Here is a 24,452-nt window from a genome sequence, read left to right as displayed (position 1 = left end):
GTGTGAGGAGGGCTCTCCACCATTAGCCTAGGTCTGGCTTTGTCTACCACGCTAGAGCCAGAACATCCACCTCCGTAATCCTAACTTGTAAGATTTGTCTAGGGTACAGATCCCACCACCAAATTTAGCAGATGAATAATAACGGGATGGATCTCGTCCCTTTCTTCTTTCCAACGGTTTCCTGAATCATTGTTTCTGGTTCGCAGGCTGCTGCGCTACCTTTTCACGGTAGCGTACAGTACCGGTACTATGCTTATCCGTCCCAACCATGTATCTTGCTGGCGGGCTGGTTCATTCGCGGGACTGTGTTCCGTAATCATTCTTTACATCTTCTTTGCACGAGGTCACATCTCAACTCTCCAACCATTTCTCTCCGCCGGCTCGGCCTTTTCTGCGAACTACCAGACTGACCTCATCTCCTACTGGAAAGAGCTCGCGAGTTCCCTCGAGGACGCGCGCCCAGCATGTCCTCCCATCAACGTCACGACAGAGGAAATGCCCAATGAGGATAGGAACTTTGAACCGCTCAAGAAAAAAGAGAGACCGGAACGTTTATTTCTGCCCGCAGAAGATGAGGCGGAGCTGATGCGTGCACATCGCCGTATGCGCGTCGCAGCCCGACGCCTAGCACCGCTATTACCAGTTGGAGATGAGACCGGTATCGTCACGACTGGCGGATTGAAGCTATTCCCTGTCTTGCTTGTATCTCTACGCATGCTTCGGCGGACAGGATGTACGTTACCGGTTCAAGTTTTCCTCGGTGATCAAAAAGAGTATGAAGAAGTAAAGAGTATATGCGAGGATGTGCTACCGAGTTTAAATGCAAAGTGTCACGTCGTTGAAGAAGTCTATTCGACAGCGGATGTTGCTATCGCGCCACCAGAGCACTTTCAATTCAAAATCCTCGCCATTCTCTTCTCGTCATTCAGACATGTTCTTTTTCTCGACGCGGATGCATTTCCGGCACACGATCCAACACCTCTCTTCAATGTACGTCGCCTATCCCACAGCCCAAACCCAAGCTAACCAACGTTGCGCAATGATAGTCCCCACCATACACAACCCACGGCCTCGTAACGTGGCCCGGATTCTTCGCCAACACCGCATCGCCGCACTACTACCACATCGCAGGTATCGCCGAACCGCCACCAAATCGCGGCACAGAATCAGGCCAACTACTACTGGACAAGAAGCACCATGCTGAAAGTATTCCCATGATGGTATATTACAACTACTTCGGCCCGGACTACTACTATCCCTTACAATCGCAGAACGGCCCGGGGCAAGGCGATAAAGAGACGTTTGGAGCTGCTGCCGTGGCAGTGAATGCGCCTTTTTACGGGCTGAAAACCCCCGTGTCAGCCCTCGGGAATCATGTCAATGGACAATACATATTCGCTGGAGCGGGCCAAGCAGATCCCATGCAAGATTATCTCTATGACCCTCCGTATCCAAACCACATACAACCCGAATACGAACGAAATGAGGAGAAGAACCAAGTTAGAGCCTTTTTCGTGCATACAGTGTCTCCGGAAACGAAACTCAACCCGCTGAAGCTTTTGCGCGAGGGCGGCGTGGCATGGAATGCAAATGGGGATTGGCATAGGATATGGGGGAAGGAGAAGAACGTAGTGGAAAAATTTGGGTACGATGTGGAGAAAAGGATGTGGGAGTGCGTGGAGGAGGAAGCGTGCAGGACGGATCAGAACGTGTGTATGGAGGTTAAGGCTTTCTATGCGAAGGTGTTTGGGACGATGCTGGCGAAATAGCGACAAGACTTGTGTTGAAGAACTGCGACTGCTTCACTGTTGTTCCTGCGTGGCCATCAGCCATTGCCTTGGTACAAGTGGGCTACTGGACTTGCTTGCGGCGTCGTTCCATCTCCTTTTACAAGTCTTTCATCGAGCACCACGGCCGTTGCACCTTGTTCGAGTCTTGCCAGCCAATACGTGGCATAGGACCGGGCAGAAAATTCATTGGAAAGCGTGCGTTCGGCATTAGCAAGGTCGAGGAGTGTTGGGTCGGTATTGCTGTCCCGGCGCAGGACTGGAATGGCTCAAACACTTGGAGTGGAGTGCGCGTACCGTTTGGCTAAGCGAGACAGGAGTAAGCGAGCGATGAAGCACTGGGCGGCGTGCCGGAAGCAGAAAGACTGTAAGTGTATGAGAGTGTTTATGTGTTCGCGGCGGAGTCTTCCGACATAACGAAGTAATGTTCTCCCCACTGTTCCACCTGAGAAATATTGATGACAGCTGAATAATGTTCCTGGGTTGATAACCTGATAGCTACATTGGTTACCAGCTTACTACGTACAGTGGAAACAACGTGTTCGCACTAGTCGCTCGACCAATTTGGCGCTGCTGGTTGACCTTGAGAAATGCGAAACAGAAGCGACTCATCTGCGCAGATGTCATTAGCCACGTCGCTTTCGTGATCGTTTCGTGAGAGACGGCTTCTTGTCGTGAGCGTGCCTAGCAGCATCAAAAAGCGGCTCATACAGGGACTGCAGATCTCCATTCTCACGGCATCGCCGTTTTGCCATTTCAACAGCTGTCCAGGCCATCTTGAGGGAGCCTCGAGATTTCTTTCCCCTGTGGGACTTGGGACGCCAATTTTCCCGTTTGTCGTATTGAGACCAGTATGGTGCTCTTGGTTTGGCCTTTCGATTGTTCTTAGCGAAGTTGAGGTCTCCGACATCCCAAATCGCCTTGGTGTCCAGGTTGAGGCTGGAGGCCAACTGCTTGATCATTGCGCCATTTTCGCGTACTACTGCAATGTGCATGAGACTGAGTCCATCACTAAACCTAAGATTGAAATTCGCTTCAGGACGTGTCAGCATCATTCTGCAGATGTCTTCTGATCCAAATGCTGCTGCTGCGCCCAGGAGTGACTTGCCGTAGCTATCTTGGCGGTTTATATCGATATCTTCGTCGTGCAGGTGCAGGTGCGCATAGTCGTCAGCGGGCCTACCTCTCAAGAGAGCTCGGAAAAGGGCTGCGTGCTTCAAATGAACAGGTGCGACCCCGATGATATCGGCAGCTACCTGGCTAGCTTTGATCCAACAATCGTCCATCAACATCTCTTTGCCAATTGTCATTCCATATTTTCTCCTGATTTCCCAATCTCTCTGGTCCTCGGTGTAGAGCCAGACCTTGTGCTTCTCCCACCATTGCAGATAAGTGGCTATGGTGTACAGCCATGTTGCCTCCCCGTTCCAGGCATCTTCGATATGAGCCTTGAAATAGCGGAACAGACGTGCAACCACCGTCATGACATCCGTAAGCTTCGCCTTATCTTGATATATTGTCGCCACCCATTCATGCACATGCCAAGTTATGCTGACAGTATGCAACCATCGAGGTCTATCTTGGTGAAGCACATCTGGACGGCAATTATCCATGGTGTCCAGTATCATACTAAGCAGTGAGTACCACCTGGCTGCGCGTCTTTCGTAAGCCCGCTTTGTCCATCTATCTGGTTCTCTCGCAAGCTTTTCTTTCGACCATATCTTCGGAGAAGTCCTGCCCTTCTTTCTGTCAGGGCCCCAAATGTTATCAATATCGAAGTCAATATCACGATCGTCGTCGTCGTCGTCGTCGTCGTCATCATCATCATCATCATCATCATCATCATCATCATCATCATCACTACTATCCTCGCTCTTATTGTCTTCATCATCATCACTATCCTCGCTATTACCGTCTTCATCGTCTTCGTCATCCTCGATCTCAGATTTGTCGTGAGAATTACCTTCACTATTATAGCTCAAATCACTAGCAGTATCGCCAGTATCATCCCCAGTCTCATCCGAATCACCTTCATCAGTATCGCTTGTGTCCAATTCATCTTCTTCTTCCTCCTCATCATCGTCAACATTGTCGTATTTAGGCGCCCATAGTCTTCGCTCAATGTCTTCAACATCCATAGCGTACAGCAACAGGATACTCACAAACTGGAACAATGTCAAAGTATCGTCCTCCAGTGCATCCTTCTTTTGAGTGCCTCTGTATTGAGAGGAGCTATACATGGATGACAGAGCCCATTGCGCCTTGGCCGCCTTCTCTGGTTGCTCATCAATTCTGATCAATCTTGCCATAGTCTGTCTGAACTCTAACAGCGAATGGATGTCGCATCTTTCGAAAAGTTCCTTCGTATAGCGGAAAAGAGCTCCCTCGCTGGGCTCGCTGCCAAACCTATCCAAGAGAAATCTGATACCAGGCTCGAATGACATGGAGTCGATGATTGAAATACGGAGGCGTTCCGAACTCTCTCGTGTCCATCTCTCGGCATCGCTCTCGACGTGTTGCTTTCGCAGTATGAAGAGATGGTCTTGCAGAATTTCGCAGGACATGATGCTGCCCTTGATTGCATCGAGCACTCGCAGTTCTTCACCATTCGCAGATCCCAGGATGTGTTTGTAGTCCAGATCATGTCGTATCTCAGCCCAAGCATCCATCAGTACAGTACGAACTTGGATTTCAACTTGTTCGTCATCATAATCTGTTACTCTGACTCCCTCATGGTCGCTTCGTAGACGGATGCAATAATGGTCCGCCTCGTAATAGCCCATACGTTCTTCATACGGACGAATCTCAGGATTCTTCATTCGATATCCACGCTCGCTAAACACTCTTGCAGGTTGTTCCGAGCTGGCAGGAACAACCTCGAAGAGTTCGTACGACTCAATGAAGGTCTTCACTTGGCTCTTCTGACATGGAAAGTAGAGGCACACACGCACACCCGCGGTATCCCATTGGACGCTCTCGAATGATGAAAGATCTTGACACTTTCCTTGCTTCTGCAGTCGCTCTACCTTACCCCTCATTGACTCCTTCGTTTTAACTCGGTATGTGGATGTCGAATGCACAACTGGATCCAGCTGCTTCAAATGTTTATCTAGCTCGGCTTTAACGAAAAGAGCAAGATCCTCCCAGAACATCGCGCGTTTTGAGAAGTTCTTCGCGATAAACTCTTCCTTAACTTCTTCGAGTTCCGAAGGAGTGCGAGGACGCTCTCCTACGGATGTGTCCATGTTGTGCAGCTCGGTCTGCTTTACATTCGATTTGACTCAACTCGATGCGTATGACAAAAAGCTTGTTGGTGAAGAATGTGGGTAAGCAATGTAGATTCACTCCGCAAATGGTGGGGTATCGATCTCCGTACGTGCCCCGCACACTCCAACAAGGCAGATGCAGGCTACCAGTCAGCACCACGTCAAGCCACATGCTTACTGGTCCCAACACAGTAGCGTCCATTGCTTATCTTCAGCCTCTGCGGACAACCAAATCCTGCTATCATTACACTGCGCCATTCGTCTGATACGTCTCATACGCCGCCCATGTTTGTGTGAACGGCTTTCTCATACACGTTGATCCCCTGGAATTGGCACTTCTCATGCACTCCTAGCGAGTGTTGCATCATCCTAATTCTAATCCATTCTGTAACGGTTTGTACCTTGCCTGTGACCGCTCTAAACTAGTACTAGTTGTGATAGCTAATGTGCAACCGGCTGTACATGCAGCTTAGCTCACATCACATAGTCATTTCAGCGCAGTCTTCCGCTTAAGATCTACCGTCATAAAGTCTCTATGAGCTCGAGCTATTTTCACCGTGTCGTTGCACAGAGCCGGCGAAACCCTTGTCTCTCCGACCTCTGCGAATTTCTCCAACAGCCAACTCGAGCCCATAACCAGTCTCGCACAGTATGTATAGACATCTTTGAACAGCCTGTGCCTGTAACCCAGAGAGAGATTTCCGCAAATGATTTTGGTCATGAGCTGCGCAAGCCAATAGATCAGCCAGAATTCTTTGCGCCCGATCACAGGGGCCGAATCTTGATCATTGAAGATATCTCTAAACCTGCGTTGGAAGAGTTAGGGTCTTTCTTCGATATTGACCCTTGGTTCTTTGCTTCCTACGTGCATCAAACGTGGCGCAAAACTAGCACACAGAGTCCTGCAAATTGCTCTCTGCCTTCACGAGAGAAGAAACAGAATTTCCTGCCGCTGCATTACCATAGGATTGTAGCTTTGCAACAGAAAGATACGACTCTGAGATCAGTAACACGTAATACAAACCAGCAACGCAAGGCAGTCATACTTCCGTCGCTAGATGGAGAACGTATTGGCTTGGTGCAGCATAGTGCTTCAGTCATGTTAATAAATCCTCCTGCACAGATTTGGACCGGTTCGTCAAGTCGATCAACGAGATGCTTGTACTCCCGCTAAAACCATTTATAGCCATCATCCTCGTCGACCCGCCCATCAAGAACAACTATATCCCATCGAAACGAAATAGTCGGCTCCCGCCGAATCTAGATTCCAAAACTTTCCTTGGCGGGTACGAAGATTTCTCTGACATTAAATCTCCAGTCACTCCAAGCGATACTGGAAATCACCGCCATGTAGCTCAAGCATCTGATCGAGCGATGCTTGACGAGCTCGTCTACTACTGGACACACCAACGTCCTCAAGCCTTCGACCCTTCCGCCCCGGCGCTCCAGCACTTCTCCTACTACCCTCTTAAGATCGTCGCTGCCGAATGGGTAAACTACATCGCCGTCCTGGGCCTCAGTCTACGCGAATATGAACTTCGCACTTCGTTAACGGGCAACCTCATTGCTGAGCTGGAATCTCTCAACACGAACCTCCGAATCCTACAGGGCTGGCGCCGCCGCATTCTTTCAACACAAGCTAAACTGCATCGCAACATGCGCTTTATCAGAACGCGCTCGAATGGTTCTTCTACTGAGGACTGGGAAGATATGTTAGAAGATTATGAGTTCTTGGCAAGCGAAGTGGCGAATTATGGCGACAAACTAGAGGCTATGGTACCACTTGTCACGTCTGCGGCTGCGCTAATCGAGAGTCGAAGGGCGCTGACGGAGACGGAAAACGTGACGCGGCTCACCGCGTTGGCGGTGATTTTTATCCCACTGAGTTATGTAGCGGCACTGTTCAGTATGGCAGACGCTTTTGCTCCAGGGGGGCAGTTGTTTTGGGTGTATTTTGTGACAGCAGTGCCTCTGGCAGTAGGGGTAGGGCTTGTTGCTAAGGTGGATGTGGTGGCTGTCGTGAGAAAGTCTTGGGAGAGGGTGAGACGGTGGATGAGATCTTATTGTTCTCGAGTCGTGTCTCCATGAACAGTCGAATATGGTCAGCCTGGTTCGTAGAGTATCTTTGCAATTGATACGGTGAATTCATTAGATCTCGCCCTAAACGATCCCTTCATAAACTCGTGAGCGAAGAATCTGAAACAAAAGATTCATGTAATGTTCCTACATGCTACAAATATACAATCATTCACTCATCCCACATCTAATTGACCTTTGGCAAGCAACACAATCATCCCGCAGTGTAATGTGGTCGCACCCGATCAAACAGCGAGTCTTACATTCTATGACGTAGTCGTGATGCTGGCTTGGACTGCAACTTGCAGAATTGAACTTGGCGCAGCAGCACCGGGGTAACAGGAAACATCAGATATAAACAAATATTAAAGTCAGTTTTATTTTGCTATTAGTTACTATTGTTGTGTTATTCTAGATAGAGATATCTTACTGGTACGGTATAGATGGGACGCTAGTTCTAATAAGCCTAGCGTAAGGTGTCCAGCATTTCTCGTAAACCTAGTGGCAGTGCAACGTCAGTATTCTAAAAGCTTAGATCGTCTTCAACTCCCTAAGACAGCGTGTCAGCTTTTTCTTTGTCGCATCCTATTATAGACTCCTCGAATCATGCCACGTCGTCCAGAAGAGCCGTCAAGGACAGGATATCTAGCACCTCAGCTACAACATCTGACTACCAGCGTCTCGAAGATATGGACCACCATAGCTCTAGGTGTCAAGTGGGTCACACTGTATGGTTCCTTCATGCTGTTGTATCTCCTTCGCCCCGAACGGAAAGAGGACCGAAGCGACGCTGGGCATGATCGCGATACTGGCTCAGCTGCATCACAGCACTCTTGGATCATCACCACACTTTCGAGAATGCCATTCACCAAACCATATTCTTTCTGGGTGCCACTACTCAGCACGACGTTGATAACGGTTTTCTCCTTCCACGTGCTCGACAGCCACTATACGCCCTTCGACAACACGAATGACTTCGCGACGGCGTGTCCCGAGAATGACCGTAGAACACAGACAAGCGCTTTCGTCAGACTCTTCGCCGCCACTGTGACCACCATGTGCATCCATGGCCATCTTAGCTCCCTTACAGGCTCGGATGCCTGGAGACGCGAATTCTTTCGCATGCTTGAAGTGCTCGTCAACCCCTTGGCCTCTCTTTTCGCCATGGCAAGTGCTGTATGGTACGAGATTGCGGGCTCGTTACAGGCTACGCGGGACTCCTGGGATGAAAAGTCAAGCATCAGATACAGGTTGGCTTGCATGTGCTGGATACGTATCGACACTGGTCAAAGGACGGATGCCATGGGCCCCGCCCCATGTCTCATGTACATCAATCCATGCCACATCAGCAGCAAGCTACTGGAAAGAGACTTGAAATGGTCGGGACGTGTCCTTTTCCTAGTCATACTTTTTGCGCAGTATGTCCAAGCGGCCGTCCTTCTTTCACGTCGCATCATCACCCATGCAGATGCTACCGTCGATTGCGCAATGATGCTCATGACCATCTCGGGCCTCGCTGCGCTCACAAAATCCTTGGTCGTATCTCTCATCAATACGAAATGGATGCTCGCATCCGATTCTTTCTCGCCCTGCGCAGCACGCGCTTGCTCGCTCCAACCTTGCAGAAACCTCAAGACAGAATCCAATCTGCCTGACAAACCGGTCCAGATAGTCTTATTTGGCTGCAGTATATCCGCTCTTCCGCGAGCCGTGCTACACGCACTTGCTGGTGCGAGTTTGCAGATGTTGCTTTTGACGCACAGGGCGTTCTCTCTGCGTTCAGTATTGACCCTGACGATATGTATAAAGGTGTTCCATGACGTCTTTCTACTACTGGTAATTTGTGCCGATTCTTGTAGAGGACTGTACACGAAAAACGAAGAAGTCGAACCGCCACGAAACAATGAGGCGGACGCTGCGCCGGCTGATAATACCCCTCCCAAAGAAGTAACTACGGATGACAACTGTTCCACCTCCACACTTTTTAAGGCAGGCGTATGGATATTCTTATTCTTTCATGGGCTAGGTGCTATCGTACTGGGGCTCGGCATAGCAGCGTTCCAGCTGGTCATACTCTTTGGTCCTAGTGTACTAATGTATCTTGAGATTGTGCGAGAAACGAGAAGATGGGACGCTTGGGATCCATCAAAACCATGTCTGGAGCTATGGAAAGACAGCCTCGAAGATGAACTATGGTGGTTTTGAGAAAAGCCCGCAACAGCCGAACCATATTCTACACCTCCCAGCATGCGAACATCAGCTCGTGGGAGTCTGGCATTCAACATCAACTGTATGATCCCCCTCCACTATATATCTTCGGAAATAGATGCATTATTGCAATGACTGAAACCTCGCAACATTCGAAGCGTAGGATGTTCTCCTGCACCATCGCAGTAAGCGGAATTTGAGCATTGTTTTGTGGTATGCCAATTAGGTACGAAATCCAACCAGAAGATGCCTGGATATTTGGGAAGTCACCGGGGAGAATGCGCCTTAGTCTCACTGTTCCTGGGCTTAATGTTACAGTTCAGCATATAGCCTCCCAACACCAGTCAACTTCCTTCCATCACTCCCCTCACAATCTTCACTCATCTCACAGAAATCGTTATTCTTGCCCACCCAGGGCCCAACCGTCTTTCCCTGCCCATTACCAAAGTACGCATACCGCTCAACCCACTCACATCCATCCAGCCACGGCAACGCTTCTTTCATAAACGCCTCTACCTCCTGCTCGCTGACCTCGCCATTCCCCATCGTAGAACATGCAACCTCATTAACCCACAGAGGCAGTTTATAAGTACTATGCATATCCTCAAGGTACGTCTTGAAATCTGTAAACCGTGGGCCGTACCAATGTACGACCAGAAAGTCTACCTGAGCATCACCCTCCAGCTGCCCAAAAAACCGGTCAAGCCACGGTTTACTCCTTCCTACGTCACTGCTCACCCCAGGACTGCCCAGCTTAAGTCCAAATTTGCTCTTCGCTGGTAGAACAACCTCTCGCCACAACTTGACTGCTTCTTCAACGCTTAAATTCGCTTGATCCGGTATCTCAGGCTCGTTGAACCCAAGTAAGTAATTGACATTCGCTTTCTTGTTGCCAATGATGTCGGAGAGGAATGGCGTTATATCTTTTGCTTGTGCAGCGGTGCGCACACAGGGTACCCATTCTATGGAATCGGGAAGGCCCGGTGGAACCCAGAGCTCCCAGTTGAAGAGCCAGGTTATCCTATCACAAGAGGTGTAGACGGGGAAGTGGGATGCCGGATAGTCCCATGGCCAGCCAAGACCGCGTTTCGAGGGCATGCTTAGCAGGTTGTCGCCGGCTAAGCAACGACACAGCAGAAAAACACTGCTACAAGCTATGAAGGATAAACTTAGTGATAGAAGCCACAGGCGCAAGCAAACAAGAATTTGCTTTACTAAGTTAGCATTCACAAAGCGCTATCGTGTTTGGATAAAGAAGTTGGCGCGGTTGAAGCGAGATGGGTGGACGGATGATGACACTTGGAGTTGCGGACTTGAAGGGTCTACGAGCGGATCACAGGCGCCAAGCAAAAGTGAAGCTCACGGCTTCGCATCACGAACACCGACCTGCACCAACGCAACCGCTTTCCACCTCGATTGTCAACGCGGAGGCTACGAGATATTGTACGAATAAACCCTAGGTTATCTCTCCTAATCGGCGAATACTCTACGCATCGATCGGCTTCGTGCACCCCGCCAACTTTGCAATGGCTATCTTGGGAACGGCGCTGAACGGCATCGGCGCGCTCTTCCTCACACATGCGTACGTACACATGTAGCCCACATGGAATCATGTCCAAATCGAGGGACCCATGAGTATTACTACCTCCGTCACGACGACAACTAACCATGACCAGCGTCTACTCCACCCACGAACACACCGCAACCTTTGCCTCAACACCCCTCCCGCTCGACATCTCGCTCGAACTCCTCACATCCATTCTCCTCCTATCTCTCGGCATCGTCCTATCTTTTGCGCCGTTGAAACCGATACAATACGCACAATGGGCGGGCCAACTCTCGAGACAAGGACGACACGGAGAGGGACAATACACAAAAGAGGGCGAAGAGATCTTGAGCGAAGGCGATCCTTACGCATTCCTGGGGCTAGATGGCGGAATCGCTGGGAAAGGCGAAGGTAGGAGGGGTTTCTGGGACGTTAAAGGGAAGAAGAAAGAATACGAGGAATGGGTCAGGCAGGGAGGCAAACAGTAGATGTGTGCGGACAGGGAGGGTCGATATGGGTTAAGAGGCCCGATGGGAAATGGGAAGTATGGAGCACAAGCCATGTGCATTCAGGTTGCTTGTCAAGTGTGCACGCCATCACGAAGCGATTAGGATTGGATACCAAAGACGATTGTGTGTCGACTACCGTTACTTCCATCGTACATCGCCCAAATGCCCTGCCCAGATACTGTATACTGTTTGCGGAGAAAACCCAGAATCCCAAACGCCATGCTTGAACGAACAAAACCAAGCAATTGCTAACAATCTGTTCTCTCGGACCCTTCCTCCGTTTCCCGTCTCTTACGCGTCGCTCGTCAGCTTCTCCACCTGACTGCCCCCACAGTCATTCACCCTACAAGTCCAACACTCATTCCCCTCCATTTCCTTCCCAATCACTGCAACATCTGCACTCCTCCTCCTAGGCCCCACCTCATCCCCATTGACATCGACACCACTAACCCACCAAATCCCCGCCGCGATAATTCTAGCAACAACCTCCACCTCCTCCTCATCCCTCGGTGCATAAATCAGCATGAACTCTCTCGGAACAAACTTTCTACACCATCCCCCCCTCGCCAACGGATGTCTCTCCCCCCACCCTTTCTCAATCATAAGATTGGCATCGGCAGGATGCAAAGTCATATGCATGGACCCATCACTCGGGTGTGCATGACAAATCTCCCCTCCACACGTCCTCGTAATTGGCACACTGGTAAACAACCCCGAACTATGCTTCTCAAAACAACTCGTTCGTTCCAGTAGCTGGTTACGGGGATCCGCCGCAAGGCCCTTGATCTTGCTCACCAGACAACTGTAGACAGTCTCTCCACTCTTCTGCGTCTGCTGCCGCTGTGGCGCAATACCTCGGATCAACGGCTTTGGCCCTTTCCTTCCTGGCAATGCGTCGGCATCTACAAAGTACCCTTTTTGCGGCCGGAAGTGCGGTGGTATCGCGATTGGGCGGAGGGGGTTGCGTAGGCAGATTAGCGACAGGAGTTTGATCTTTAGGTAGCCTAGAGGTGTCGCTGGCGTGCCGCCGGGGCCAAGGGAGAGGAAGGCGCAGTAGTCGGCATGGATGTAGATGGCTGTTATGAGGGGAAGAGTGAGCGTTAGGGTTGCGATGAGCATGTGCAGGTGTGTTTCCGTGAACATGCTTGGTTGGGGTGGGGGTATGGTGGGTTGTTGGAAGGCTGGGAGGAGGTCTGCTGTTGTGAGGTTGTTTGTGTCGAGCATACCGACTGTCCAGGTGATTGTGGTAAAACGGCAAGTACTTGGAGTCTGTTGAGGTAGAAACGAGAACCGGTATGGAGGTTCTTACAGTCCTCTCTTATGGATACAGTACCTCTTGACAAAAGGATACGCAAGGAACAACAGCTCTGTGGCCCCAGTAGGAAGGGGAGGTATCCCCGCAAGGAAGGTCGGTGTACCACGCAAACGCAGGGTCCGCGGAAACTAGAAAAAATGACGTTGGATTGATACAATAAAGAAAGCTACTCCATCAATCTCAACAAACAGCGTTGACTTTCTGTGATGGTAAAACTATGAAACTGCGAAGCCCAAGAGCCTCAATGCTAACTGTGGCATTCACCACACGCCTGGGCGCACGCGACCCTTCTTATAAGCCCATTGCAAGTTGCTTGAGCCACGCCCATCCGCAGCGCGCGACGTCAAGCTCTCTGTACCCCGTGGTCCCGACCGTCCACGTGCCTAGTCCTGCATCCGGTTAGCACGGACTGCGTTTGTGGGCCCCGGGGTTTAGTGGCCGTCGCGCTAGGGTACTCATTGGTCCACCTCACGCGTGCCTGTGACGTTGAACCTAAATCAATTGCTGGCTTTTCGCTTCGCTTTCCTCAAGCCTTTTCTCCACACTGACAGCGCTCCTTCGTCACTGTGTCGTGTGTGCTCGTTTATACGCAAACGCCTGGGCTTTCGTGTTGGGTGTATGTCTGACTTGATGGAGGAGGGAAAGGGCGGGGATCGGTATACTAGGTGGTGAGGAGTGAGGGGATGCTGAGGTCAGCTGCGTTCACGTGGTCTTGTGCATAATTGGTTCCGAGTACGCGGCTACTTGGAGCTGACTCTGGGACGCAGATGGCTTCGTGTGTGTTCTTCGTCAGAATGTGTCTTTGTCGTGTCGGGTTTGCTGCTTGGATTGGCTGTACCTAACAAGCTATGGCCAACGGCTTGGTGTCTCAATACTTGACGAACGAACCGGAATCTTTCCAAAAAAAGATGATGACCAGACCTCTCCCTAGCTTTGCAGTATCAATACCCGCTAGTTCATGATAGCTGGTGTTGGCGTTGCTCAAGGGCACCGTGCAGCATGCAGTGTGATCGGAGGAGCGGTGATGCGTGGCGCGCTGTGAGCTCTTTGCTTTATCGCCGAGCTCGGAACCTGGATTCTCGAACAGTACTGAAAGGGCATGAATGCTCAGCTTTGAAACAGGTGAAAATGATTCCTCGATGAGCATTATGCTCGCAGCTAGAGATTCTTGGGCCGCGTAAGTAACTAAGTCTCTCTTCTGCACTTACATCCACGTTCATATCGCATCGGCCTAAGCACCAGGAACAATTAGGTGCGATGCGAGAATCTCTTGGCCTTCAAATTACGGGAACATGATAACACTTCCTAGTGTATGTATGGCAAAGGCATGCGAGCTTGGACCGAAGCATAGTACGAATTAGAACCTGCATTCCGCTTTCAACGCAGCTTCAGAACGGCGACAGTATGCCACCAGAAGACTCTGCGCCGAGATTGATACTTAAAACGAGGAAGGCCTCCTAGTATATCGCGAGGCTCTATCACATCGCGTTACCAACCTCTGGTCAATCTTCCTGTTCTGATTCGCTACTCTCCGAACCACCTTCCGACTTGCCATCATCGTTGTCCGAATCGGTCTCATCATCCGAGTCAAAGTCCTCAAAATCCTCGCGATCTTCCCTATAGACCGTAAACTTGACAAAGTCCTTGCAGATAAGCCTCCAGTTCTCGACAGTCTGTCTAGAGATTCCCTTTCCAGTGACAAACCGAAGACGGCTGCGTCCGTAGGACTGTTCATAAGAAACCTTGGCAGATACTAACTGATTGAAATGATCGACAGCCATATCCGTCAGGAAAGACTGTGCGAAGGTAAAACCATCATATCCGACGTCGCATAAACAATAGCCGCAGGCACACTCTATACACCATTCGATCTGGAATAAAGGGTACTCATGTAGGACCGCAGCGACCGCGAGCATATCAAGAGAGTTACTTGAACACCAGAACGACTCCACTCTCAGGTAGCAATGAAGATCCTCCAGGGCCGGGTTGGGGCAGCGAACAAAGAAGTGATGTAGGAAGTCATTAAGATCTTCAAAGTCGATGATGAGATTGCTCTGGAGGACGAATAACACTCCGAACTCCGAGTGAATCTGCTTATGGACGCAAGCTAGGTTGATGGCGTTTTTGACTGATGGCATGAGATCGATGAAGTGCTCGTAGATAGCGTTGCGCAGCTCTGTAGTCTCGTATCAGCTTGCGAGAACTGGGTATTGTAATCGATAGAGCAAGTACCTCCAGGCAAGTCGAAAAACGATATACCGCCGCTGAGGTTTCTGGCACTTTGATCATTAGTATAAGCTCATTGAGACTTGTGTATAGACAAGACTTACTTGACTGCCATGGTGCTGTTGTAGGGTTGTACCTCGATCCCCGTGTAGTACTTAGAGGTCCAAGCGAATACGTAGCAAGGTCGGAAAGCCAGTGTTGTAAATAATCAAAACTGTTGTTGTGGCCGAGACCGCGCTTGTTAGGGTCTGTGCCAAGACCGCACTAAAATGTCGAGGTGAGTGAGAGTGAGGGAGAATGAGGATCAAAAACAGATAATGGTATCAACTGGAACCTCAAAGAGGCAAGTACGGAAGGCGTAACCTGCGTTGCCAGAATCGCCTTCACATGATGGAATAAAACTTTGGAATCATAATAAGTTCGTTATATAGTATGTACACTCATTATCTGCACATATCAGGAGATCAATAAGCTCCTTCCCTCTTCTCATACTCACTTCCCATAACAGTAGCCACACTCTTCATTCCACTCCAAATCTCCGCATCGACCTCCAACTCCAATCCATCCACCTTTGTACTTCCACCATCCAGACCCCAAAGACTGATACCCAAGTAATTGGTACCGTTGTAGTTCAAGATACCCTCTGTAACAGGGAACTTGACCTGCGGGCCCACATTACTAACGTACTTGCCGTACTGCCAGCCGTTGACGTAGAGCTGGACGCGGTAGGCGGGGACGCTGGAACCCGAAGAAGAAGAGTTGCTGGAAGAAGTGCCGTTTGTGAAGGTGAAACTGAGGGGAATGTCGTAGCCAGAGGGCATGTTGAGATCGAATTCAGTGGCGAAGAAACCAATGCCTGGGGTGGAGATGCCATCGGCGACTGGGCCGGCGGAGGCTTGCCATTTGGCGTCTGTTGCTGTGAGGGCACCGGGGAGGTGTAGACCCTGGCGTTCAACGTACAGGCCGCCTTCATTGAGGGGGCCTCGAGAAATATCGCGGTAGTCTTCTCCGCCGAGGTTACCAGTGAGCTTCCAGGTAATATCGGAGGCGTCGTGGCCAGATAGCTTGTAATCCAGGATACCACGCGGGTTCTTCATGGTTTCGGTTCCAATGGTCCAGTTCTCGTCTAGGCCTTGGTTGTCTACGACGACCGTGATGGTGTATGTCTTCCCCTTGGTCAGGTTGGGCATGGTGAACGTGGCGTTGCCGTTCATGGCTGCGTCGTAACCACGCCATGAGCCGAGGAATTGATCGCCAATCCACGCAGAGGAACCGAATGCAGAACCACCTTGCGTGGAAAGGTAGAATGTTGATTCGTTTCCAGATGCGGTGAATGTGCCGCGGAAGAGCAGAGTACCGGTGTGGTAACCGTAGTCGGAGCTGTATAACGACACAGGTGTAGTCAAGGGACGCAGAGAATTGTATGTCTTCTTCAGATCGGCTGCAGTCCACTCGCTGTCGTCGTATCCGGGTTGGATCTCAGGTAGAGAGTCGACGAACTTCCATTCCAGTTCGCTGAGTTTGGGTACGCTGATGTCCGGTTTGGCAAACTCAATGTCGGCGGACAAGGTTCCTTGTTCGGAAGTGGTGAAGTCAATGTCCTTTCCGTTGAAAGTCATCTTAGACACTTCTGATGATGCGCCGCCAATGACTTCGACGGTAGTTGTAGCGTTAAGATCACCAACGAGAGCAATGGTGTCGCCAGTAACCTTGGCAGTGCGCATTAGGTATCCTGCCTTGACAATGACAGGGTCAGAAGAGTCATGAGGAGCTTGGTCAATAGCCCAGTAGTTGAAGGCCTCGCTACGATCGAGCATGTAGACGTAGACGGGGCTATCAGCTCCAACCTTTGCGATCTTTCTGGTACCATCGGCCTTGAAATTCAGGATTGTGGTACCCTTAGCAGTAGTGCTCGCGACATCGCCCTCGACGACCTCCAGTCCAGTGACATCGAGAGCCAGCTCGTGAGTCTCTCCTGCACCACCGTAGACGACTAGAACAGTCTTATCGTCGTACTTGTGCCAAGTAAATACTTCAGCAGTAGAGTAGACCAGAGTGGCACCGCCGATGTCGTAGTCGCTAACATGGACCTTGGAATCACGGCCGTTCAACGTAAGGGAGGTGCCGTTCATCTGAGGTACAGTGATGTTTCCGAAGACAGAGGTTGTGACGTGAAGCTTGTAGGTCGTTGATTCCAATGAGTTGTACTTGGAGTGCCTCAAAAAGTAGAATGTCGTCTTCTCGTTGGTCGCAGGAGTGACGCTCAAATCGGTGCTAGTCGTCCAGGTGGAGTTTGAAGCATTGCCACGCGCAGCAGTGAGATACGCAGGGCTCACCTTGAGGAAGTTGGCCTGGAGTTTAAGCTCAGAATACTTCTCGCGGTCAACTTGACGGTCTTCCTTGATTGGCGCAGCGTAATCGTAGCTAGTGTAGCCGCCAGGGTGACCAAGGTTACCCCAGTTGGTTCCACCGTAGGTCATGTACAAGTTCAAGATCGTAACACCAAAGCTGTACAGTTGCTTGTAGAATACACGGTTAAACTCCGCGCCGACCAGAATACCGCACTTGTCGAAACCTGGTCCACCCCAAGGGTCAAAGCTGCCGGACTGGAACTCAACAATGGAGTATGGGGTAGTAGGGCTCTGCTGCTCGTGAAGCTGATGCCAGTTCGTTGGAAGGTTGCCATCCGGCCATGTGGTAGGATTGGCACAGTCAAATCCAAGAGGATAGCCATCGTGGCCGTAAATGTCAACAGCTGCCGGTTGACCGGGTGCGTTGTTCCCCTTTGCAGAGGCGTCGTTGCTGATCAAAGGTACAACGATACCGGCGTCGCGAATCTGGTCCTCAACGTATTGCATGTAGACTGGGTCCGGGAAAGGTTTGATGGCGGAAGTAGCTTGCGTGTACTCGTTCTCTGGCTGGATAAGGATGATAGGGCCACCCTCAGTGATCTGCGCCGTCTTGATCTTAGCCAGCACATTCTTCATGTAGTTGTCGGTCGCTTCCAGGAAATCGGGAGCGCGCGTTCTCAGCGTGCCGTTAACCCGCTGAATCCATCCGGGGAAACCTCCACCAGATACTTCAGCGTTAATATAAGGCCCCGGTCTAGCGAGGAGATAGATACCAGCCTCCTGCGCAGCGTCGAAGAAAGGCTGTAGGTCAAAGACACCCTCTTCGCGGTAAACACCGGGCTTGCCCTCAAGCAGAGCCCAGTCGACATAGAAGGAAACGCCGTTGTAACCAAGAGCCTTGATCTTCTGGAAGAGGTCGGCGTAAAGGTCAGGAACTGGTAGTCTGTACGGGTGAACTTCGCCAGAATATAGGAAGATGCGTTCTCCATGAACGAAGAGCGAGTCCTCGTCCCAGGTGACCTACAGACATGGTTAGTCACGACCAATTTCAGATGGACATTTGAACCTTGCCACTTACGATATCTTGTAGAGCCTCCCTCTTGTACGGCTTGATGAATTCCTTGGGCGAATATCCTACAGCCCTGGCCGCACTCTCGACAGCAAAACACCCGAGCGCAACCGCGCCACCAAGCTTCAGAAAGCTCTTCATGTTGACCAGTATGCGGAACCAAAGGTCAAGTTGCTTGTGGAGTTGAGCATGTCCGCGGGAAAGCAAGCAATATAAACAAATTTCCCCAGCCTCCGAAGCTTCTCATGGTTTGCATGTAGCCGACCGGGATCTTTACTCGTTCCCGTTGGACGATGACAGCATCTCGTGCCATCATGTTCCGAGCGCATTTGCCTTTGTTCCCCCTGTTCCCCCAGTAACTTTTCCCCGGTTCACCCCCATGTTGGGCATGCCAAAGCCGTGCCATTTCAGCCGGATGAGTAACCAGGTCACGCAAGATCGACCAGGTTGACCGGATGAGTAGCCGTAGTGATACTAGTCCAACCAGCATCGAAATACGCAAGTACCGATTCCACCAATATCGCTGCATGGAAGCTCGTTAAAAGTCTTTAGTGCACGTATGCGCCCGCATCTCGGATGGCGCAGGCGGGGAAGTATGTCCGATGAGCGCCATGACCGTTGCCCAGGCGGTGCAGAGTGTTGACGATCAGTGGGGTTAGCGCTGGGGTTAATGCTTGACGTCCTAGTCTCCTCGCCGTGGATGCTTGCGGAAGCTTGGGTCAAGTTCGTCGACAACTTGTTCCGCCCCTACTTTGGGCAAGGCATCCGCATCGTGATGACGACGGACATCGGCATAATAGATATTGACTCGATTGTCGGTTCTTGGAGCAGGAAAAGTGCAGATGGCATGACTAGTGTGGGGATGGTAACGGGCTGAGATGATGATACAAATGTGGAGAGATTTACCGAGGTACATTGATTTTAGGCTGACGTAACAAGGGTCTGATCATTGCGAAAAGCAAGTGCGCGCATACTCCATGAATAGAATCGTACTGTGGTTTTCTTGCTATCGAGAAGCTCCTGTAGGGGTCTCGTGTAAGGCAAGGAATGATGAATTTGAATCAAGACTACCCTTTTTCAACTAACGTACCTGGGAACATGAAATTACGAAGTACGTATCCTGATTCAACGAGCGTGCCACCTATCTACCTGACATTAGTGAAAGCGCACACGGAGTACACCGTGCGGTAGTCGGTTACCGATCTTTTGCCCAAGGTCCGTCGATATGTTGTATCCTACGTGCATATGCATTTGTATCGCTCAAAGCAACCAAGCCAACGATTTGCCCGCGACCATCTCTACGCACACTGCAAAGTCACCCATGTTACTGCGTACCGTCCCAAGAATAATTGCAACACAACGACTGCCTATAACCCAAGAACTCCTGTGCATGGTTTCCTGTCGCCATGGAAAGCTGACACCCAAATAAGACCACCACCAAGAATTGCGCCTCAGGAACCTAAGATGAGAAACTTGAGAACAAAAGGCTGATCAGAAATGCTAAAAGCCGAGCATCGCAAAAGAAAAATCTACCAATTCGTCAATGCTGGGCCTCCCCTAACCCCGTTTACTGCGGCGGATACGACGAGAAATTCGGCGCACCATTTGGATAATAGTTCGCGTTACCGCCAACAGTCTGGAAATTGGAAAAGTCCATAGTCGTCGACCAGTCATAAGCCTGGTCATTATCGCTCATCATGGCCGGTCCAGCCCAGCTGTTTGTGAAAGTTTGGGCCCCGTCAATCTCCATCGCCATCCTAGCCGCATGCAATTCATGTGGTCTTGCTGTCTGCCAATCCGGGTAAACAGCATGTATTGGAACGGATGCAGTGCCTGACAAATGATCTTGATTGGGGCCGGTCTCGAAGCTGGCTCGTGCTGTAGGTATGATGTGCTGAGGTGGATTACCGTACTGATATGACGGGTAGTTTGGTGGTGAAGTGTGTGCTCCGGAACGTAAAGAGGTCTTTGAATCATAAGACGGCGTATTCGTCTGATGCGTATACGTAGGTGGATGAGTAGGTGGGGATGTCTGGACCCCATTTCGATTGACGGCGGTGAAGGAATTCTGTGATACAGGAAGCTGGCTAGATCTCTCATCAGGCATTCCTTGCTTTTCATGCTTGACTGGAGCGGTGTTGGCGGGCAAGATACGTTCTGCAGAGTCCTCATCATGCGTCAATCTAACATCTGCAAGATCTTTATCTTTGTTAGACCATTGGCTGTTGTTGTCGTTCGAGATGTCGCCGAACTGCTTGTGAGACTTTTCGAAGAATCGTGCGTAGTCTTTTAGTCCACCACTAGCGATACCATCGCTAGAGTTGCTCTTCGGAGAATCGTCGATTTGCCCAGTAAGCTCTCTATACTTCTTCTTTTCGCGACGATAATATCGTTGCCATTCAGCGAGTTGAACAAGCCACGAGCGAGCCATCTTGAAGCGCCTTAGAATACGGAGTAGAAAACCATTTGCAATGTCGTGGGCTCTAGGACTCAAACGGGATGACAGAACGCTGTCGGGATCCATGTGAGGAAAATAGTGGCAGTAGATAGCTGGACTTGTTAGTGATAACCAACAAAAGAACGTAGAATATACTTACTACCTATTCCTACTGCAAAACAAGAAAAGGCTACTGTAGGAGTTTGGATCAGATTACTATGAACTCTCGAAGTTTCAATGGTATGGAGCAGATGCGTAAAATCCAAGCAGGCTTTCCAACAATCCTTGGCTTGCTTTATCCAGTACTCCGGATCTGGAGGTTTCTCGTCGATCAGTGGCTCATCCAATGGGCCGCGAGGATACGCTAACGTCCATGGTGACGTAGGCATATACTCTCTGTAAAGCCAAACGAAACACAGCGTGTACATGGCGTGTATCGATACGTACTTTCCAGGTTTGTTGTATATACGGTCCTCAGTGTTGTCTTGAGTTAGCTGGAGATGGTCGGGTAGGTCGCGCTTCAGCTGCTTGAGTTTATCCTCCAATCTCTTGAAACCTGTCGTTGAATGCCATGGCGGAGTTTTGCCTTCTTGCCTATGCACTGTAAGCGAGACGTCTCGGGGAAATTTTCTACATGGCGCATACCTTCGGCCTCGTTTGCAGGACCATTGCGACACTTCGCCGAAGATCACGACAGCTTTGATGTACCAGGTGAGTTCTGCTTCGTGTTCACCTATCTCCCACTTTCCCCCGTTCAGCGGATCAGCTTGATCAGCACCATTCTGCTCATTGCGACGGTACTCAGTATGCTCATTCCACCGCTTCCTCCGTTCTTCATATGCAGCGTCATCTTCGCCCAAAAGTCTTGTCCGTGCTTTCCTTCCGAAGTTGAAAGCGCCATCGCTACAAACAAGTTGCGTTCTTTGAAGTTGGTCAGGCGTGAGCATCCTTGGCCGATCCTCTCCCCAGCTCAGATAACAATCCATAAGACAACAACTCCAAAATGTCCGTCGCTGAGTTTCGCGCAGGATGAATTGATCCTTTTCGGAAAGGCCTTTCTCACTATCTTTCAACGGTGCAGGCAGCCCCTTGTCATCGACGTCTAAATGTGGATAGCCCAGGACTATGGCGCATCTGATAGCAAGACCGATCTTAATCCAGCCTTCGGTGCCTTGCAGATTGGTCCACTCGTAGTAGCCCAGCATGAGCAGTGTTTGGATCTTCTCGAGAGTTGGGAAGCCGAAGGCTTCCGTACCCATCTGCGTACGCGTAGCCTGGGCATAAAACTCAGCGGTCTTGGTAGGGTCATTTCCAGTCTGTTGTACGAGCTTCTCATGGAAGCGAGCAGTCTGAGTAAGGAAGGCTAGTAATAAAGGGGGATATAGTTGAGGTGATTGGGTCTTGGTTGGAGTTTTGGCATCAGACGGGCTGTCGGTTGATTGTGGTTGCTGAACTGAGCTCAAGAAAGTTCTCTTGTGTAAGAAGGGAAAGTCAGTAGAGAAGTGCTTGTCGTAAATATCGAACAACTCCTCCCAGACTTGGGGCGTAAGTAAAGGCGATTGGAGAGCATCCTCATATGTGCCCAACCCTTCTACTGAGCGCTGTGCTGTAGTTGATGAGGGTGCTAGCAGCTTGCGCCGCTTCTTGGGCGGGGCCTGGGAGTGTCAGCACTAGCTCACGTGACTTGGACAGCACATGTATTCAGCGATAGATATATGCAAGCACAACAGCGTTTGGAGCATTCAGAGGGACGGCTTACATCAAAATCGGCAGTGCTTTCACGGCGCACCGATCCGGTAGTGCTTGCGACAGCTGTGTGGTCCCAGGTGCAGTCTCGGTTGGTGTTGGCGCAAGCCTTGCACGTGGTACCTTGACCGGTGTTTTCGCACTTGGTCTTGCTTCGGCGACATCTGGTGCATGCAATCTGCGAGCGCATGCCTCGTTTTGCTGAGGGTTCAGCACTGCCGCCGGCGGCATCAAGAGATCCAGGAGTCTGCTGCGGAGACGCCTTGACGGTCGATGGTGAAAGTTGGGTTAGGGGAGACTGAAGCTGCTGGTGCTGGCTGAGAGGAGATGGTGGCCGTTGGGGCCCTGGCGGTGGTTGTTGTGGGTAAGCAGGCACTGCAGTTAGCCGCGGTGCATTCTCTCCGGTCATGGGAGGATGCGCGACGGCGCCCAGCTCAGGCGGTGCGCGAATTTTGGCGATGATTCCACGGGGAGTTCAAGAAAGGTGGGCGACAAAGAACGGCGATGGTTTGAGGCTGCGCGTGTGGTCGAGTCTCTTCGGGTGATGTTGCTGCGATGTGCGGGCCGGAGAGATGGCTATGGTAGCCGGAAACGCCAGTCCAGGGCTGGGGCCGATGATTACCAGAAGACTTGTGTAGATGCAGATGCAGGCAGACAGGCGATGTTGCGCAATCGTTTCGTACTCCAAGGTCCGGAGCAGCACAATCTGCGGTCGCTCGGATCGTGGTGTTCCAGCGTCGGTGCTGTCTGGCCTCTGATGAACGACGCTGCGGGCACACGGGTATTAACGTTGGACTTTCCCTTCCGACGGGACGAAAGCAACTTGGCGTTGGTCCTTGCAGCACTGCCATGGCATACCTAGGTATTTAAGCGATCGCTTCATCCGACAGACTGCCAGTCACCGCGATCTCTCTGCTGGTCTGCCGTCATGAGCTTATGCTTACCCTTCTAATGTAGGCCACTCGCGACGACTCCCCAGCCATCGGCCGCCGCGCGATTGTAGCAACGAGTTTACAGTCTATCGGCGGCCCGGGCAGAACCACTGCTACATCTCCACATCCCGTCTGGTCCGAATCTCGCAAATGCTCTCATCTCCTGCTTGCTCCAGCATGTGAGCTGTCGCACACAGAGCAGGCGCTGACACGTGGGCGGGCTTGCATGCAGTAGTAAGGTGTTGCAGAGCCTTGAAGCGCACGCACAAATACGCCCAATCGATCGCGTTTGGCTGTAAGCCAGCCGCCTCGCCGTCACCTTATTCTAGTCTTGCAGAACCATGCCCATCATCGCCAGCGCATGTCCCTCATGGTGGTATGCAAGGCTCCGAGCGGTGCAACATCTTCACATGATGCGAGCTCTTCGTCTATCTATTGCCCCATCGAGTTGACTACGCATATCGCTTCCTATGATATGATCTGACCTGACCGTGTTGGCCGGTAGACGTAGCCTCGTTGTCCTGCTTCCGCGGTTCTGGACGCGGCATCAATCTCGATCACTCGGCCTTAGCATTTGCCTCGTTGCCGGAAGGATCATCAACATGCGCTCAGGCGACTCCGCATCTCAACGCCGTTGTAGATGAAAGAGGGTCAGGGATTTACGACTACCCATGGTACGCCGCACTCGTCTGTCAGGCCAGATGGGACGTTATGCCCCTCGCCACGGTTAGCGAACTATGTTGCGCATGCGCATGCGACCAAGTTCAGCCTGACATTGATGAGTGAGATGATCTGCAAGCTGCCCGATCTGGACTCTGCTTGACCGGTGTAGAATCTTGCGTTATCTGCCATCGGGGGATTAATCTCGCGCCCGTTGCGCCTTTAAAACCGCAGTACATGGAGCTTCCCAGGGGGATCTGAACACGTGATTTTTCTATACTATGTCTATGCTAGGGAGTGATTAACGTACTTTCCTCGGTTACA

General features: G+C 50.9%; 9 protein-coding genes across 9 annotated transcripts; 4 read left to right on the top strand and 5 right to left on the bottom strand.

Annotated features, from left to right (window-relative positions):
• Positions 1–249: 249 nt before the first annotated feature.
• Positions 250–1,769, top strand: GT037_004961 (glycosyltransferase family 71 protein; the record flags this gene model as incomplete). The annotated part of the gene is made up of 2 exons (XM_038930008.1): positions 250–990; positions 1,047–1,769. 2 exons carry the CDS (start codon positions 250–252, stop codon positions 1,767–1,769), a joined length of 1,464 nt encoding a protein of 487 aa, XP_038786958.1.
• A 644-nt stretch (positions 1,770–2,413) lies between these two features.
• On the bottom strand, positions 2,414–5,032 carry GT037_004960 (uncharacterized protein; the record flags this gene model as incomplete). The annotated part of the gene is made up of 1 exon (XM_038930007.1): positions 2,414–5,032. The coding sequence occupies one exon, from the start codon at positions 5,030–5,032 to the stop codon at positions 2,414–2,416; it is 2,619 nt and encodes an 872-aa protein (XP_038786957.1).
• Positions 5,033–5,588: 556 nt separating this feature from the next.
• GT037_004959 (uncharacterized protein) lies at positions 5,589–7,141 on the top strand (the record flags this gene model as incomplete). Its single annotated transcript, XM_038930006.1, has 2 exons — positions 5,589–6,186; positions 6,240–7,141. 2 exons carry the CDS (start codon positions 5,589–5,591, stop codon positions 7,139–7,141), a joined length of 1,500 nt encoding a protein of 499 aa, XP_038786956.1.
• A 594-nt stretch (positions 7,142–7,735) lies between these two features.
• On the top strand, positions 7,736–9,334 carry GT037_004958 (uncharacterized protein; the record flags this gene model as incomplete). The annotated part of the gene is made up of 1 exon (XM_038930005.1): positions 7,736–9,334. One exon carries the CDS (start codon positions 7,736–7,738, stop codon positions 9,332–9,334), a length of 1,599 nt encoding a protein of 532 aa, XP_038786955.1.
• Positions 9,335–9,649: 315 nt separating this feature from the next.
• On the bottom strand, positions 9,650–10,435 carry GT037_004957 (glycoside hydrolase; the record flags this gene model as incomplete). The annotated part of the gene is made up of 1 exon (XM_038930004.1): positions 9,650–10,435. One exon carries the CDS (start codon positions 10,433–10,435, stop codon positions 9,650–9,652), a length of 786 nt encoding a protein of 261 aa, XP_038786954.1.
• A 428-nt stretch (positions 10,436–10,863) lies between these two features.
• Positions 10,864–11,371, top strand: GT037_004956 (uncharacterized protein; the record flags this gene model as incomplete). Its single annotated transcript, XM_038930003.1, has 2 exons — positions 10,864–10,919; positions 11,014–11,371. The coding sequence occupies 2 exons, from the start codon at positions 10,864–10,866 to the stop codon at positions 11,369–11,371; spliced, it is 414 nt and encodes a 137-aa protein (XP_038786953.1).
• A 783-nt stretch (positions 11,372–12,154) lies between these two features.
• GT037_004955 (glutamate-1-semialdehyde-aminomutase) lies at positions 12,155–15,048 on the bottom strand (the record flags this gene model as incomplete). The annotated part of the gene is made up of 5 exons (XM_038930002.1): positions 12,155–12,621; positions 13,546–13,638; positions 14,245–14,883; positions 14,940–14,986; positions 15,038–15,048. Coding segments are annotated over 5 exons (1,257 nt in total), but the record flags the coding sequence as incomplete, so codon positions are not given.
• Positions 15,049–15,397: 349 nt separating this feature from the next.
• Positions 15,398–18,494, bottom strand: GT037_004954 (glycoside hydrolase family 35 protein; the record flags this gene model as incomplete). Its single annotated transcript, XM_038930001.1, has 2 exons — positions 15,398–18,304; positions 18,363–18,494. 2 exons carry the CDS (start codon positions 18,492–18,494, stop codon positions 15,398–15,400), a joined length of 3,039 nt encoding a protein of 1,012 aa, XP_038786951.1.
• Positions 18,495–19,920: 1,426 nt separating this feature from the next.
• GT037_004953 (uncharacterized protein) lies at positions 19,921–22,945 on the bottom strand (the record flags this gene model as incomplete). The annotated part of the gene is made up of 4 exons (XM_038930000.1): positions 19,921–20,903; positions 20,951–21,384; positions 21,436–22,445; positions 22,550–22,945. 4 exons carry the CDS (start codon positions 22,943–22,945, stop codon positions 19,921–19,923), a joined length of 2,823 nt encoding a protein of 940 aa, XP_038786950.1.
• Positions 22,946–24,452: the final 1,507 nt, after the last annotated feature.

The sequence above is a fragment of the Alternaria burnsii genome, assembly GCF_013036055.1.
Source record: "Alternaria burnsii strain CBS107.38 chromosome Unknown 740, whole genome shotgun sequence".
NCBI lineage: Eukaryota > Fungi > Ascomycota > Dothideomycetes > Pleosporales > Pleosporaceae > Alternaria > Alternaria burnsii.
Note: the sequence above shows the minus strand (reverse complement) of the source record. Positions and strands in the feature narration are given on the sequence as shown.